This window comes from Polistes fuscatus, unplaced genomic scaffold (assembly GCF_010416935.1).
Source record: "Polistes fuscatus isolate 324 unplaced genomic scaffold, CU_Pfus_HIC Scaffold24, whole genome shotgun sequence".
Lineage (NCBI taxonomy): Eukaryota > Metazoa > Arthropoda > Insecta > Hymenoptera > Vespidae > Polistes > Polistes fuscatus.
Window position 1 is genome coordinate 105,219 of NW_025113101.1, and position 12,848 is coordinate 118,066.

At 30.0% G+C, this 12,848-nt stretch overlaps 1 protein-coding gene and 1 long non-coding RNA gene across 2 annotated transcripts; both read right to left on the reverse strand.

Moving 5' to 3' along the window:
• Window positions 1–258: 258 nt before the first annotated feature.
• LOC122518266 (beta-2 adrenergic receptor) lies at window positions 259–5,906 on the reverse strand. Its single transcript, XM_043637085.1, has 4 exons — window positions 5,634–5,906; window positions 4,407–4,626; window positions 2,371–2,800; window positions 259–471 (listed from the first exon to the last, which is right to left on the reverse strand). Exons 1-4 carry the CDS (start codon window positions 5,743–5,745, stop codon window positions 292–294), a joined length of 942 nt encoding a protein of 313 aa, XP_043493020.1. The 5' UTR covers window positions 5,746–5,906; the 3' UTR covers window positions 259–291.
• A 58-nt stretch (window positions 5,907–5,964) lies between these two features.
• LOC122518268 lies at window positions 5,965–12,205 on the reverse strand. Its single transcript, XR_006304032.1, has 2 exons — window positions 11,972–12,205; window positions 5,965–6,108 (listed from the first exon to the last, which is right to left on the reverse strand). It is a non-coding gene; the product is annotated as an uncharacterized LOC122518268 (long non-coding RNA).
• Window positions 12,206–12,848: the final 643 nt, after the last annotated feature.

The following is a 12,848-nucleotide window of genomic DNA, read 5'->3' on the forward strand; positions in this document are numbered from 1 at the left end:
TGAAATGGGAACGAGGGATGAAAAAAACGTACGAATGATTAAAGAAATAATAAAGGGGGTTGAATGGGAGAGACCCACTGAGTATAATAAAACGTAAAATGGGAAAAACGAAAAGAAAAAGTAATAAAATAAAAATAGAGAGAGAGAAGGTTTTGAGAAACGAAAATAAAAGTTGGAAATCTTTTAGGAAATGCGTCGCGCTTGACAAAAAAAAAAGAAAAAAGAAGAAAAAGGAAAAAAGGAGAAGAAAAGCAATGGTCGTTCTCGCGTAGGCGTGTTTCTTTTCAATTATTAATCGTCGTCGTCGAGGCCAAGAAGCTCCGGTGGAAGTCTTCTGTGTCGACAGCACAACGTCAAGCAAAGAACACGAGCAGCGAGCCGAAATTGGGGACTAAGTGCTCCGAGGATGACCGCCTTCCAAAAACTGTTTGTTATCCCCAGCCATACAACGGCAAAGTGTAAAAACGGTACCTGAAAAACAACAATCAAATATAATTCCTTTAAAATAATAATACAAATAAATTATCTTTATTTATAATTTCAATTCATTTCTATTCCTATTCTACGATTATATTTCGTACGATCAAATTTATTTAATATTTTAAATGCTTTTATTCTTTTTTTTATTTGTTAAAAATTATAATGCAAATAAATTATTTTTATCTAATATAAATAAATCAAATTTATTGAATATTTTAAATGCTTTTATTCTTTTTTTATTTGTTCAAAATTATAATGCAAATAAATTATCTTTATTTAATATAAATAAATCAAATTTATTTATTATTTTAAATGCTTTTATTTTTTTTTTATTTGTTCAAAATTATAATGCAAATAAATTATTTTTATCTAATATAAATAAATCAAATTTATTGAATATTTTAAATGCTTTTATTCATTTTTTATTTGTTCAAAATTATAATGCACAAATAAATTATTTTTATCTAATATAAATAAATCAAATTTATTTAATATTTTAAATGCTTTTATTCTTTTTTTATTTGTTCAAAATTATAATACAAATAAATTATCTTTATCTATAATTTCAATTCATTTCTATTCCTATCCCACGATTATACTTTGTACGATCAAATTTATTGAATATTTTAAATGCTTTTATTCTTTTTTTATTTGTTCAAAATTATAATACAAATAAATTACCTTTATCTATAATTTCAATTCATTCCTATTTCTATCCCACGATTATACTTTGTACGATCGAATTTATTTAATATTTTAAATGCTTTTATTCTTTTTTTCTTATTTTTTTTTTTTTTTAAAGAAAAGAAAAAAAAACGTCTACCTGTATTTTATCTTATCTATAAATACCATGTAAACATCGCGTTCTCGTGCATACTACGTAGTTATATACCCACTTAGTGGAATAAGAATAGCAAATTAAGAATATTAAAGGTGCTAACAATATTCTCGTTGCAATTTAGAAAAATGCTATTAACATTTTTAAAAGCCATTTGGAATTGTTGAATATTTTCACGGTTGGTATATTTCACGTGTTCTTCGATATATATATCTATATATAAAAAAGAAAAGAAAAAAGAACGGATAGCTTAAGTCGTAATCGAAAAAATGACGTTTTAAGTATATACACCGAGTATATACGTTATTTTACGGCTTTAAGAATTCTCTGTTAACCTACTCCGCTTCTTAAATAGTCTGACCTAAATTTAGTTCGCGGTGGTCGTTAAAAACTCTTTTCTTTTATCAAGTATATATCCATTGTATCGTTCTCTCATTCGTTAAACGTGCGGAGACCGTTAGTTATTATAATAGCAAAGCTTCAATGTGAAAAATCCTTAACAAGTAGCCGAGAAAATCTTCTATATCGTTCGAAACAAAGAAATAACTTGAGGGAAAAAAAGATAAGACGATGGTGGTGAGGAAAAAAGGTGAAAAGGGTTGAGAAAGAAGAGGAATAAGAACCTTTTAACGCTTTGACTGTCACACCGAATTCACATGTTTATATTATTCAATAATTCATATAAATTAATCTTTCATTTTTTCAACGTTCAAATAAAAATTTGCAATTGTGTATAAATGTATGAATGAGAGTACGAGAAGTGTGCGAATAAATGTATTCCAATTAGCGGTGATGTTCAAAGTACACTTTTCATTTTCAATGTTTCAATAAAAATTTGTAATTGTTCAATGGTGCACATTTTATTTCGAAGTATATTCTAATTAACGGTGATGTCCAAAGTGCACTAACAGTCAATTTTCATTCAACTTTTACAGTTATAAAAAGTTTCCAGAGTTCAGTGATATCACCAATGACCAACGTGACAGTCAAAGTGTGGAAAAGGAAATAAGATAGACGAAGAATAATTAAATAAAAAGAATAAAAATAAATACCTGAGGAGGTCCGCTAATGACAGCGTATAATCTGACTCCTGCAAAGGGTGCCCAGGATAACCAGAAAGTCATCACCAGGACGAAGGACATGATGTGACTCGGGTTGCTCAAATTTTCGGAAAGTGCTGTTGCATATTCCTTGTCGTGCATCAGTGCACCAGATTTCAGTCGTCTCATCATCGAGAATATATAGAAATAGGTATAGACGATGGTGATTACTGATGGTCCGAGCACGAGGATAGACAAGGTGATGGTGTATGCTGCCATGTTGCCCCAATCAAGCATACAGATGAAAGCCTCGCGATCAAATAACGGCTGGTTGAAGCCAAGAAGTGGCGGACAACACATCATTGCTACGCTGATCCACGTGAAAACCATCCAGCATTGACATCGCGTTTTCGTCTGCACGGTCTCGTATCTTAATGGTTTCCTGATTAAATATTTATAGTAATATTTTAACAATTAGATTATTATCCCTTTGCGAAAGCCTATTATATTTATTCTACCATTATATATATAACATAATCTATTTAATTTTGTATAAATAGGAAAAAGTCGTTTATTATTCTTCCTAGCTTTTCGTATTCCTTTTTTGTAAAATTGTTTAACATATTTATGTTAGATAATTTTTAGTAATTTTTGTCTCCGTTCGAAAGAGAATCGTCAAGTTTTCAATCGAGTTGTTATAAATGTTACATCAACACTACCGTTAATATATCGATAAAGATAATATTTTAACAATTAGATTATTATCCTTTTGCGAAAGCCTATTATTTTTTCTACCATTATATATATAACATAATCTATTTAATTTTGTATAAATAGGAAAGAGTCGTTTATTGTTCCTCCTAGCTTTTCGTATTCCTTTTTTGTAAAATTGTTTAACATATTTATGTTAGATAATTTTTAGTAATTTTTGTCTCCGTTCGAAAGTGAATCGTCAAGTTTTCAATCGAGTTGTTATAAATGTTACATCAACACTACCGTTAATATATCGATAAAGATAATATTTTAATGATTAGATTATTATCACTTTACGAAAGCCTATTATTTATTCTACCATTATATATATAACATAATCTATTTAATTTTGTATAAATAGGGAGAAGTCGTTTATTATTCTTCCTAGTTTTTCGTATACCTTTTTTAAATTGTTTAACATATTTATGTTAGATAATTTTTAGTAATTTTTGTCTCCGTTCGAAAGTGAATCGTCAAGTTTTCAATCGAGTTGTTATAAATGTTACATCACACTACCGTTAATATATCGATAAAGATAATATTTCAACAATTAGATTAATATCCCTTTGTGAAAGCCTATTATATTTATTCTACCATTATATATATAACATAATCTATTTAATTTTGTATAAATAGGAAAGAGTCGTTTATTATTTTTCCTAGCTTTTCGTATTCCTTTTTTGTAAAATTGTTTAACATATTTATGTTAGATAATTTTTAGTAATTTTTGTCTCCGTTCGAAAGAGAATCGTCAAGTTTTCAATCGAGTTGTGATAAATTTTACATCAACACTATTGTAGGATTCGTGAAAAAATTTGGCCGTTGGACTGACTGGACCGGGATTCGAACCCGGATCTTCCGCTTTTCGAGCACTGCTCTTTAACCACTGAGCTATCCAGGGCCCACCGTCCAATCTCCTTACGAACGCCTATTTAAATTTGGCTTGGAGGTGCTCGCATCCCACACTATTTTTAATATATCGATAAAGATAATATTTCAACAATTAGATTATTATCCTTTTGCGAAAGCCTATTATATTTATTCTACCATTATATATATAACATAATCTATTTAATTTGTATAAATAGAGAAGAGTCGTTTATTATTCTTCCTAACTTTTCGTATTCCTTTTTTGTAAAATTGTTTAACATATTTATGTTAGATAATTTTTAATAATTTTTGTCTCCGTTCGAAAGAGAATCGTCAAGTTTTCAATCGAGTTGTGATAAATGTTACATCATATATCGATAAGATAATTATTAACTAATTGTAAGTATAATTTTTTTTGGATTTACCTGACGGCTAGGTAACGATCGACGGAAATCCACATAAAAGTATAGACGGATACCGCCCATAGGGTAACTTCGAGGTATCCGACGAGACGACACACGATGTCCCCGTAGACCCATTTTCGCACCAATGCCGGATATACGGAGAGCGGAACCACCAGCAGACCGCAAAGAAGGTCCGCAGAAGCCAGAGACAGCAAGTAGTAATTTATCACCTCGGAGGGACCTGCGCGTGATATTATCATCTTAAGAATATTTTTCAAACTTTCTGAAAGGGGGATGAGGGACTTGAGTTATCACATACACTTTTTATTTTGATGTTGTCCTCGTCATATATATATTTATTTATATTTATAGGAGGGGTACGATATATATTACGAGAAGTTTTCATCTACTGTGAACTATTGCAATTTTTTACGAAAATTATATATTAAATTTTTCTACGAAGAAGTGGAAACATTATGGGCGGTTGTTACCTGAAAGTAACACAGTGAATTTATTGTAATAAAATTGTTTAAATTGTTAAAATGTTTTTTTCATCTGCATATATATGTTTATAATTGTTGATTTTCAGAGTTGCGATTATTTTTTTTTATTTATAACAAAAATTCGGACCCATAGAGGGTTAATATTATATATATTAAAAAAAAAAATAATAATTATATATTTATATTATGTATATTAAATATATAATTTTGAGGGGGTTTGAGGTTAGAAATCTACCCTCGGTAAAAACAATAAATCGTTCCTAGAAATAGCAATAAAAAAAGCTATTATAACAGGACAAAATCCTAATAAAAACAGGAAGAAGAAGAAGAAGAAGAAATATATAATTCAATTATTCCCTGAAGTGTCATGTTTCTTTTTTTTTAATTTTCATTTCCTTCCTTCCTTCCTTCCTCGTCAAACCAGTTTAAAGTCAATAGTGATAATAAAAGTCAGTTTTTTTTTTTTATATAAAGTCAGTTATTAATTTGAATTTTTGAGTATTAATTTGTTATGTTTGTAATATAGTTTATATAAAATGATATATATATATATATATATATATATGTATATAGTTAAATGGAATAGTATTGTAAGATATGGTAAAAGGAAGATTGTAAGGGAAGCCCTCCAAACCCGAAAGGGTAGTAAAAAGGGTAGTAAATAGTGATAATAGAATCGTGCAAAAGCATATTGCATTTATCTACGAAACTAGGTGATTTATCAAAAACAGGGGAAAAGACTTACCACGGAAATTGAGGTATGTGACGATGACGAGGAGATTCGAGAGGATGATGGCGACACAGACCACGAAGATGAGGCTTGCCTGCATGAGAGCCTCCAGCGAGGGCTCCTCCATGCCGCCACCCTTTCGAGCTGCATCCCCTTCACCCGCCCTTCTAACTCCTGTTACTCTTCTTTACAGCCTTCTTTCTTCACGAAACCCTCTCTCTCTCTCTCTCTCTCTCTCTCTCTCTCTCACTTTTTCTATTTTCGTAGCTCGTTTTCACTCACTCTTTTTCTATTTTTCTTTTTCTATCCCTTTCTATCTATCTATCTTTTTTTCTTGCTTTCTTTCTTTCTTTCTTTCTTTGACGTTTTTCGATTTTCTACGTTCGTCGTTCCACTTGACTCAAACCTTGGAACCCCTCATGCGACAGAGTTCTCGGCAAAAGGTTCACATCTTCGACGATCTTGTTGATGGATCGATAAAGTAACATCCCTGTAGTTAAAAATCAAAGATTTATATTAACGTTAGATATATAATATAAGAATTAATAATTATTATTTAATAAATAAATTAATAAAAGAATAATTTAATAAATAAATTAATAAAAAAATAATTTAATTATATAATAATTATTTAATAAAATAATTTATTATTATAGTGATTTTTATAGTGATTATAGTGATTATTATAGTGATTTATTAATCATTGTTTTATTAACGTTCGATATATAATATACGAATTAATAATTATTATTTAATAAATAAACTAATAATAAAATAATTTAATAAATAAATTATTTTATTAAATAATTTATTATTATAGTGATTATTGTAATTATTATAGTGATTTATTAATCACTGTTTTATTTATAAATTATTTATTTATATAGTGATTATTATAGTAATTATAGTGATTATTATAGTGATTTATTAATCATTGTTTTATTAACGTTCGATATATAATATACGAATTAATAATTATTATTTAATAAATAAACTAATAATAAAATAATTTAATAAATAAATTATTTTATTAAATAATTTATTATTATAGTGATTATTATAGTGATTATTATAGTGATTTATTAATCACTGTTTTATTTACGTTCGACAATCGACGAATTGAACATGTAATTTTGTAACTATAACTTCGTATCTTTCGTAAGAAAGAAAATTGTGTTCGTAACGAAAGTGATATCACGACGACGTAGAATTGTTTTTGTATTCTTAGGAAAAACCACGTAGCCTATTCTCCACGTCGCAATACGTCGTATGACTTACACGCGTTTACCCTCCTCAAGTTATCGACCGCCATTCATAATTTAGCCTAGTCGATTCTGAATGGGGGGATATAGATTATGTAGCATAACGTAAACCATCTTTCCCTCGTATTTTTCCGAATTTAAGTGAAACTTCTAGATTTTTTTTCTACGAAAAACGATCATACTATCATCACTTTGTATGTTGTAATATTTCATTTATTCATATTTTTCATATGAAAATTGTACGATTATCTTTCTCGTTCGATTCAATAATTAATTATTCTGTTGAAAACATTGATTAACAAAAAAAAAAACAATCATTCGAGGATAAATTATTTGGCCTTGAATTGTCCCAATATTACGGGGGATGCACTCGTAGTTAGGAAAAACTTAGAATAAAAAGAAAAAAAGAAATAAAAAAGGTAATAAACTTTAAAGTATATTGAAAAAGTTTGAGAAATAACGTTGCATCGAAACACTGTTGTTACATATTTCTCGATAAAAACACGTGAGAATTGTGAATTGGAAACAGAGTCGTTTTGTAACCGACTACTTTTTCTTTCTTCTTTTCTTTTCTTTTCTTTTATTTTATTTTCTCTTTCTAGGTAAGTGCCGTTTCGTGGTCACGACAGGAACGAAATAAAAAATTATTCGATAACGACTTGTTAAGAAAATCATTGTTCCCTTCGTCACGCGACTTTCGTTTCGATCAAATATGCCGTTACGCGAAAAAACTGTTTTAACGAAGCCTTCGACGTATTATATAAAAAATTCAAATTACAACGTAACATTAATCCCCTTTTCTTTCTTCCTTCCATCCTCCGAACTATTTATTTTCCTTTTTCCGAATGAATTTTAGTTGGAACGTGACTCTCTATCAAGGTTCTTCGTTCGACGTTAAAATACTAATAAAACGAATCAGTCTTGTAATTTCGTTTCCGTTAACGGGACAACGAACTTTTATTTTTTCTTCGATTTCATTCTAAAGACAAATTTTTTTTTACCCACCAATTCAGCCTATTTTTCTTTTTCTTTATTTTTTTTCAATTTATTTTTCAATTACGTCTAACAGATCTTTTTTATACTAAACTTAGCCTACTCTTTCGATTATATATTTTATATAATATAATTAATATATTTATGTGTGTTTTTATAATACATATCGATAATATATATTTTTCAAAATGTTCTTAAAAGTCAGACAATGTTAATAAATAAATAAAATATAAGGTAAAAGCCCCCTCGGTTGGCCAGTTAAGCCGTTTTCTTTTTTAGAAAAATTATATTCATTCAATAAAATAACTTACATCTAAACTAATGGTTTAACCTGTAAGCTTGAGCTTTCAGCTTTGAATAAAAATAAAGAAAAGACAAATTATTCATAAATATTTTAATAATAAATTAAAAAAAACATAGATTTGCAATGTCCCTATTTTTAGCCAACTTTCTCCCTCTTTTGGCCACGCATGTCCCCTCATTTGGCCATGTTTCCTATTTAAAATATAAATAATTAATTAATAACTAATTTATTAAATAAATCAAAATTGAATAATTCAAAACTCGTGTACAAAGAAATTAATTACTCATTAGTATTAAAAAAACTAGTTGAATACTTTATGTACAAATATATAACCTCAAAGCGAATAGCCATAAGTTGGCTAATGATAAAAACAGAGGCAATAATACTGTCTCCATGCTTGGCCACCATATTTTAATGGAGAATAATTAAAAATCACTTAATTTTCAATTTCTATAATAATTTTAAGCTATGTTAATTGCAGAAAAACAAAATATTTTGGTTGCTATTGTCAAAAATGAAATATATAGGTTAATCAAAATCACAGTATCCTTACCTTACTTAACAAGAAACCATCCAAAAACAGAAGTCTTGCACAACTTTATTTTTTTTCGTTTTTAAATATATTTTTAAAATAATCCGAATTACTTTCAATGATATTTTAAAATTAGAATTTTTTTTTTAAAAAACTGTCACCATGTGCACATCAGCATATAATTTATAATCACTGTTGTGGCATAAAGTGGCCAATAGAGGGGGCCTGGCCAACCGAGGGGGCTTTTACCTTATAAATTGTGATAAAGGATCGTGTAATTAAAAAAATGAAATTATTCCACGTTGCTCGGTGATATTTTATTATTGCTATAAAAAAAAAGCGCGTTTAATAACACGATTGGCAAATTATAATAAAATTCTCGAGTATGGGGGAGGAGGAGGAGGAGGTATTGTCTTATTTATGAGATAATAATATAATAATAATTATGAGACAATTTTTCAAAATGTTCTTAAAAGTTAAACAATGTTAATAAATAAATAAAATATATAAATTGTGATGAAGGATTGTTAATTAAAAAAAATGAAATTATTTCACGTTGCTCGGTGATATTTTTTTATTGCTATAAAAAATAAGCGCGTTTAATAACACGATTGGCAAATTATAATAAAATTCTCGAGTATGGGGGAGGAGGAGGAGGTATTGTCTTATTTATGAGACAATAACATAATAATAATTATGAGACAATTTTTCAAAATGTTCTCAAAAGTTAAACAATGTTAATAAATAAATAAAATATATAAATTGCGATAAAGGATTGCGTAATTAAAAAAATGAAATTATTCCACGTTGCTCGGTGATATTTTATTATTGCTATAAAAAAATAGCGCGTTTAATAACACGATTGGCAAATTATAATAAAATTCTCGAGTATGGGGGAGGAGGAGGAGGAGGTATTGTCTTATTTATGAGACAATAACATAATAATAATTATGAGACAATTTTTCAAAATGTTCTCAAAAGTTAAACAATGTTAATAAATAAATAAAATATATAAATTGCGATAAAGGATTGCGTAATTAAAAAAATGAAATTATTCCACGTTGCTCGGTGATATTTTATTATTGCTATAAAAAAATAGCGCGTTTAATAACACGATTGGCAAATTATAATAAAATTCTCGAGTATGGGGGAGGAGGAGGAGGAGGTATTGTCTCATAAATAAGACAATAATATAATAATAATTATGAGACAATTTTTCAAAATGCTCTCAAAAGTTAAACAATGTTAACAAATAAATAAAACATATAAATTGCGATAAAGGATCGTGTAATTAAAAAATGAAATTATTCCACGTTGCTCGGTGATATTTTATTATTGCTATAAAAAAAAAGCGCGTTTAATAACACGATTGGCAAATTATAATAAAATTCTCGAGTATGAGGGGGGGAGGAGGAGGAGGTATTGTCTTATTTATGAGAGGGAAAAAAAATTCCATTGGAATACCTAAGAGCGACAAAGGGAATTCCAACAAGTCGATGGAAGCGGCATCCGCTATTCTAGCGAATTCTTGCGCATCGGTTTCTAATCGATGCAACGATAAAGAACCCAATCTTTTTAACGAAAAGCGTCGTTCAAAAAAAATTGTTTCCTATTTTTTGTTTATTTTGCATATTACGAGGATATTCCATTTTTGTTTGTTTTTTATTTATTTTTTTTTTCGATGAAAATACGACCGATAAGGTATCAGCAACTTTTTCGTGTCATGCGTGAGACGATTTAAGTCGAGAAGGGGGAGAAGGGGGGAAGAAGAAGAAGGGGGAAAACCGGCTTGGCGCCAATGCGCAATTGATGACGGCTTGTTAACGATGCACCATAAATCAAAAAAAAGAAGAAGAAAAAATACCCCACCCTCGTTATTTACTTCCCTCTTATTTATAAATATTTTACACCGACATTCTCGGTAAATTTAATGATAAAAAAAAAGAAAAAAAGATTAGATTTAATGTATAAATAAATAATAAAAAAAATTCTTCTACAAAATATTATTTTCGCGATAGTTTCTCATTATAATTCTTTATCGTTCGACGAAAAGAATGAAAAAAAAAAAGAAGAACAAAATTAGTGTTACCTTTACGAAAAACATTAACGAAGCACATTACAAATTTTCTTTTACAAGGCGAAGTTATTAACTGTAAACGATCATTTGCAAAATGAATTTAATAAACGTTAAATTTGTTTAACGATGAACGCGTTTAGTAATGGTCTTTTTTTTTTTCTTTTTTTTCGTTTCTACATTGGTTTATATATTCAGGTTCACGCACACCTTTATGTGTATATATATTTGTACGATATAACTTGCGCTTTTCCAATCTCGTAAATATCAATTTTCGAACGTTTGCGTTGGGAGGTAGATCAAAGGGAACGTCAACGAGAAACGAAGGAAAGAAAAAGAGGGTGAAAGAGAAAAAGAGAGAGAGAAAGAGAGGAGAGAAAATGTGACGAGGGTTGAGCTGTTGAAGAAGAATGTCAAAGGCAAAATCGGAAACGATCTAAGCGTACGACACGATGTACATACATACGTATATATATATAAATACAATACATATATATACAAGGATACATATACTAGTCTTTTAGATATGTAATAGTACACACATATATATTTACGTATACACAGAACGACCAACTTTTTCGTCGAAAAATGTATTAACCGCGACGTGGTAAACTTGGTAAAAGTGATCGATTAATCGATTCGATACCATTATTATCAAATATTCATTAAAATTCACAAAAAAAAAGAAAAAAGAAAAGGAAGTAGATAAAAAGAGAAAACGTTCTTTGAAAATATTCACGATATACGAAAAGAAAATAATTCAATTATAAATTACTTACGAATTCGTTGTGGTGACGATGACAATAACAACAACAACAACAACAACAACACTATGAAAAATCCATTTGAAGAAGAATTTGTAGAATGAAGAGTGTTTTAGATGGAGGTTACAAAAAAATATCGCGAATGTGTTACGTTTCCCGCGCGTGTTTCATTTTCCACCGTGTATATATACATAAGTACACACTCGTTTAAAAAAAAAAAAGAAAAAATATACTCTAACGAATAATAACTGACAAATAATAATTCGAGATAATATTAATAAACGTGTAAAAGATAATACAAAGAGATTATTAATGCAGTCTAATATTAACTCTCGGAGCACACGCAGCATCCGAGTAGGGGGATGTTACTCGGAGATGCGACAGAGATCTACCAGCCACTGCCATCTTTCTTATTTATTCGTACCTTAGCGTTTATCATCCCTCTGCCAGAGAGTTTGGACTTTGCTTAGTAGCCTCGTTGGTGGTGTTCGAAGCTCCACGGCGCTAAACTCGCCCGAGTTTCCGTGCTAGCGCGCCACTTTCTACCCTCGTGTCAGGGTCTTTCCCAGCATGCCAGCCAAACCCTCTCTCTCTCTCTCTCTTATTTCTTTCTTCTTATTAATAAACTCCACGAAAAGAAAAAAAAAAAAACGTCCCCCCCAAAAAAAGGAAAGAAAGAAAGAAAGAAAGAAATAAAGGAAAGGAAGGGGCAACCGAACCTCGAATAAATATTTCTTTATCGAACACACGTCAATATTCCTCTCTTTCACTCTCTCTCTCTCTCTCTTTTTCTGTATTTAACACTCTCTCACCATATCTTTCTCTTTAAACCGGAACACGATCGAGAAAAGAAAGAAAGAAAGAAAGAAAGAAAGAGAGAGAGAGAGAGGGGGAGAAGTAGAAAAAAGGAGAGAAAAATAAGAGGAAAACACGATAGGAGGCTGAGACAAATTTAGGATTCGTAAGTAAAATCCTTGACGAATCCAATCCTATTTGGTATTCTCCAACGTATAACTCGATGAGTTTACGCGACGATGATCTGAATGCGAGTATTGCACGTTATGCACACTTAACGTCGGTGCATGTTCGCAGTGTCTCTCGTCTGACCCGGCCTGGGCTTTACTACTGGCAGCAGAACATCGAGGGAGAGAAGAGAGAACGGCCAAGTAACTTCCTTCCTTCAGCTCACCCCTCAATCACCCCCTCGTTCCCTCCCACCCGTTTTCTCTCACTCTCTCTCTTTCTCTCTCTCCCCGTCGTTGTCTGCCCGGGTGCTTAGGCGTCGATACCCCGACGACGCT

Excerpts from the sequence above, each read along its gene's own strand:
- LOC122518266 (XM_043637085.1), bottom strand. The coding sequence starts at position 5,745 with ATGGAGGAGCCCTCGCTGGAGGCTCTCATGCAGGCAAGCCTCATCTTC. Across the intron at positions 4,627-5,633 it reads CACATACCTCAATTTCCGTG|GTCCCTCCGAGGTGATAAAT; the intron begins GTAAGTCTTTTC and ends TATCACGCGCAG. Across the intron at positions 2,801-4,406 it reads GATCGTTACCTAGCCGTCAG|GAAACCATTAAGATACGAGA; the intron begins GTAAATCCAAAA and ends ATATTTAATCAG.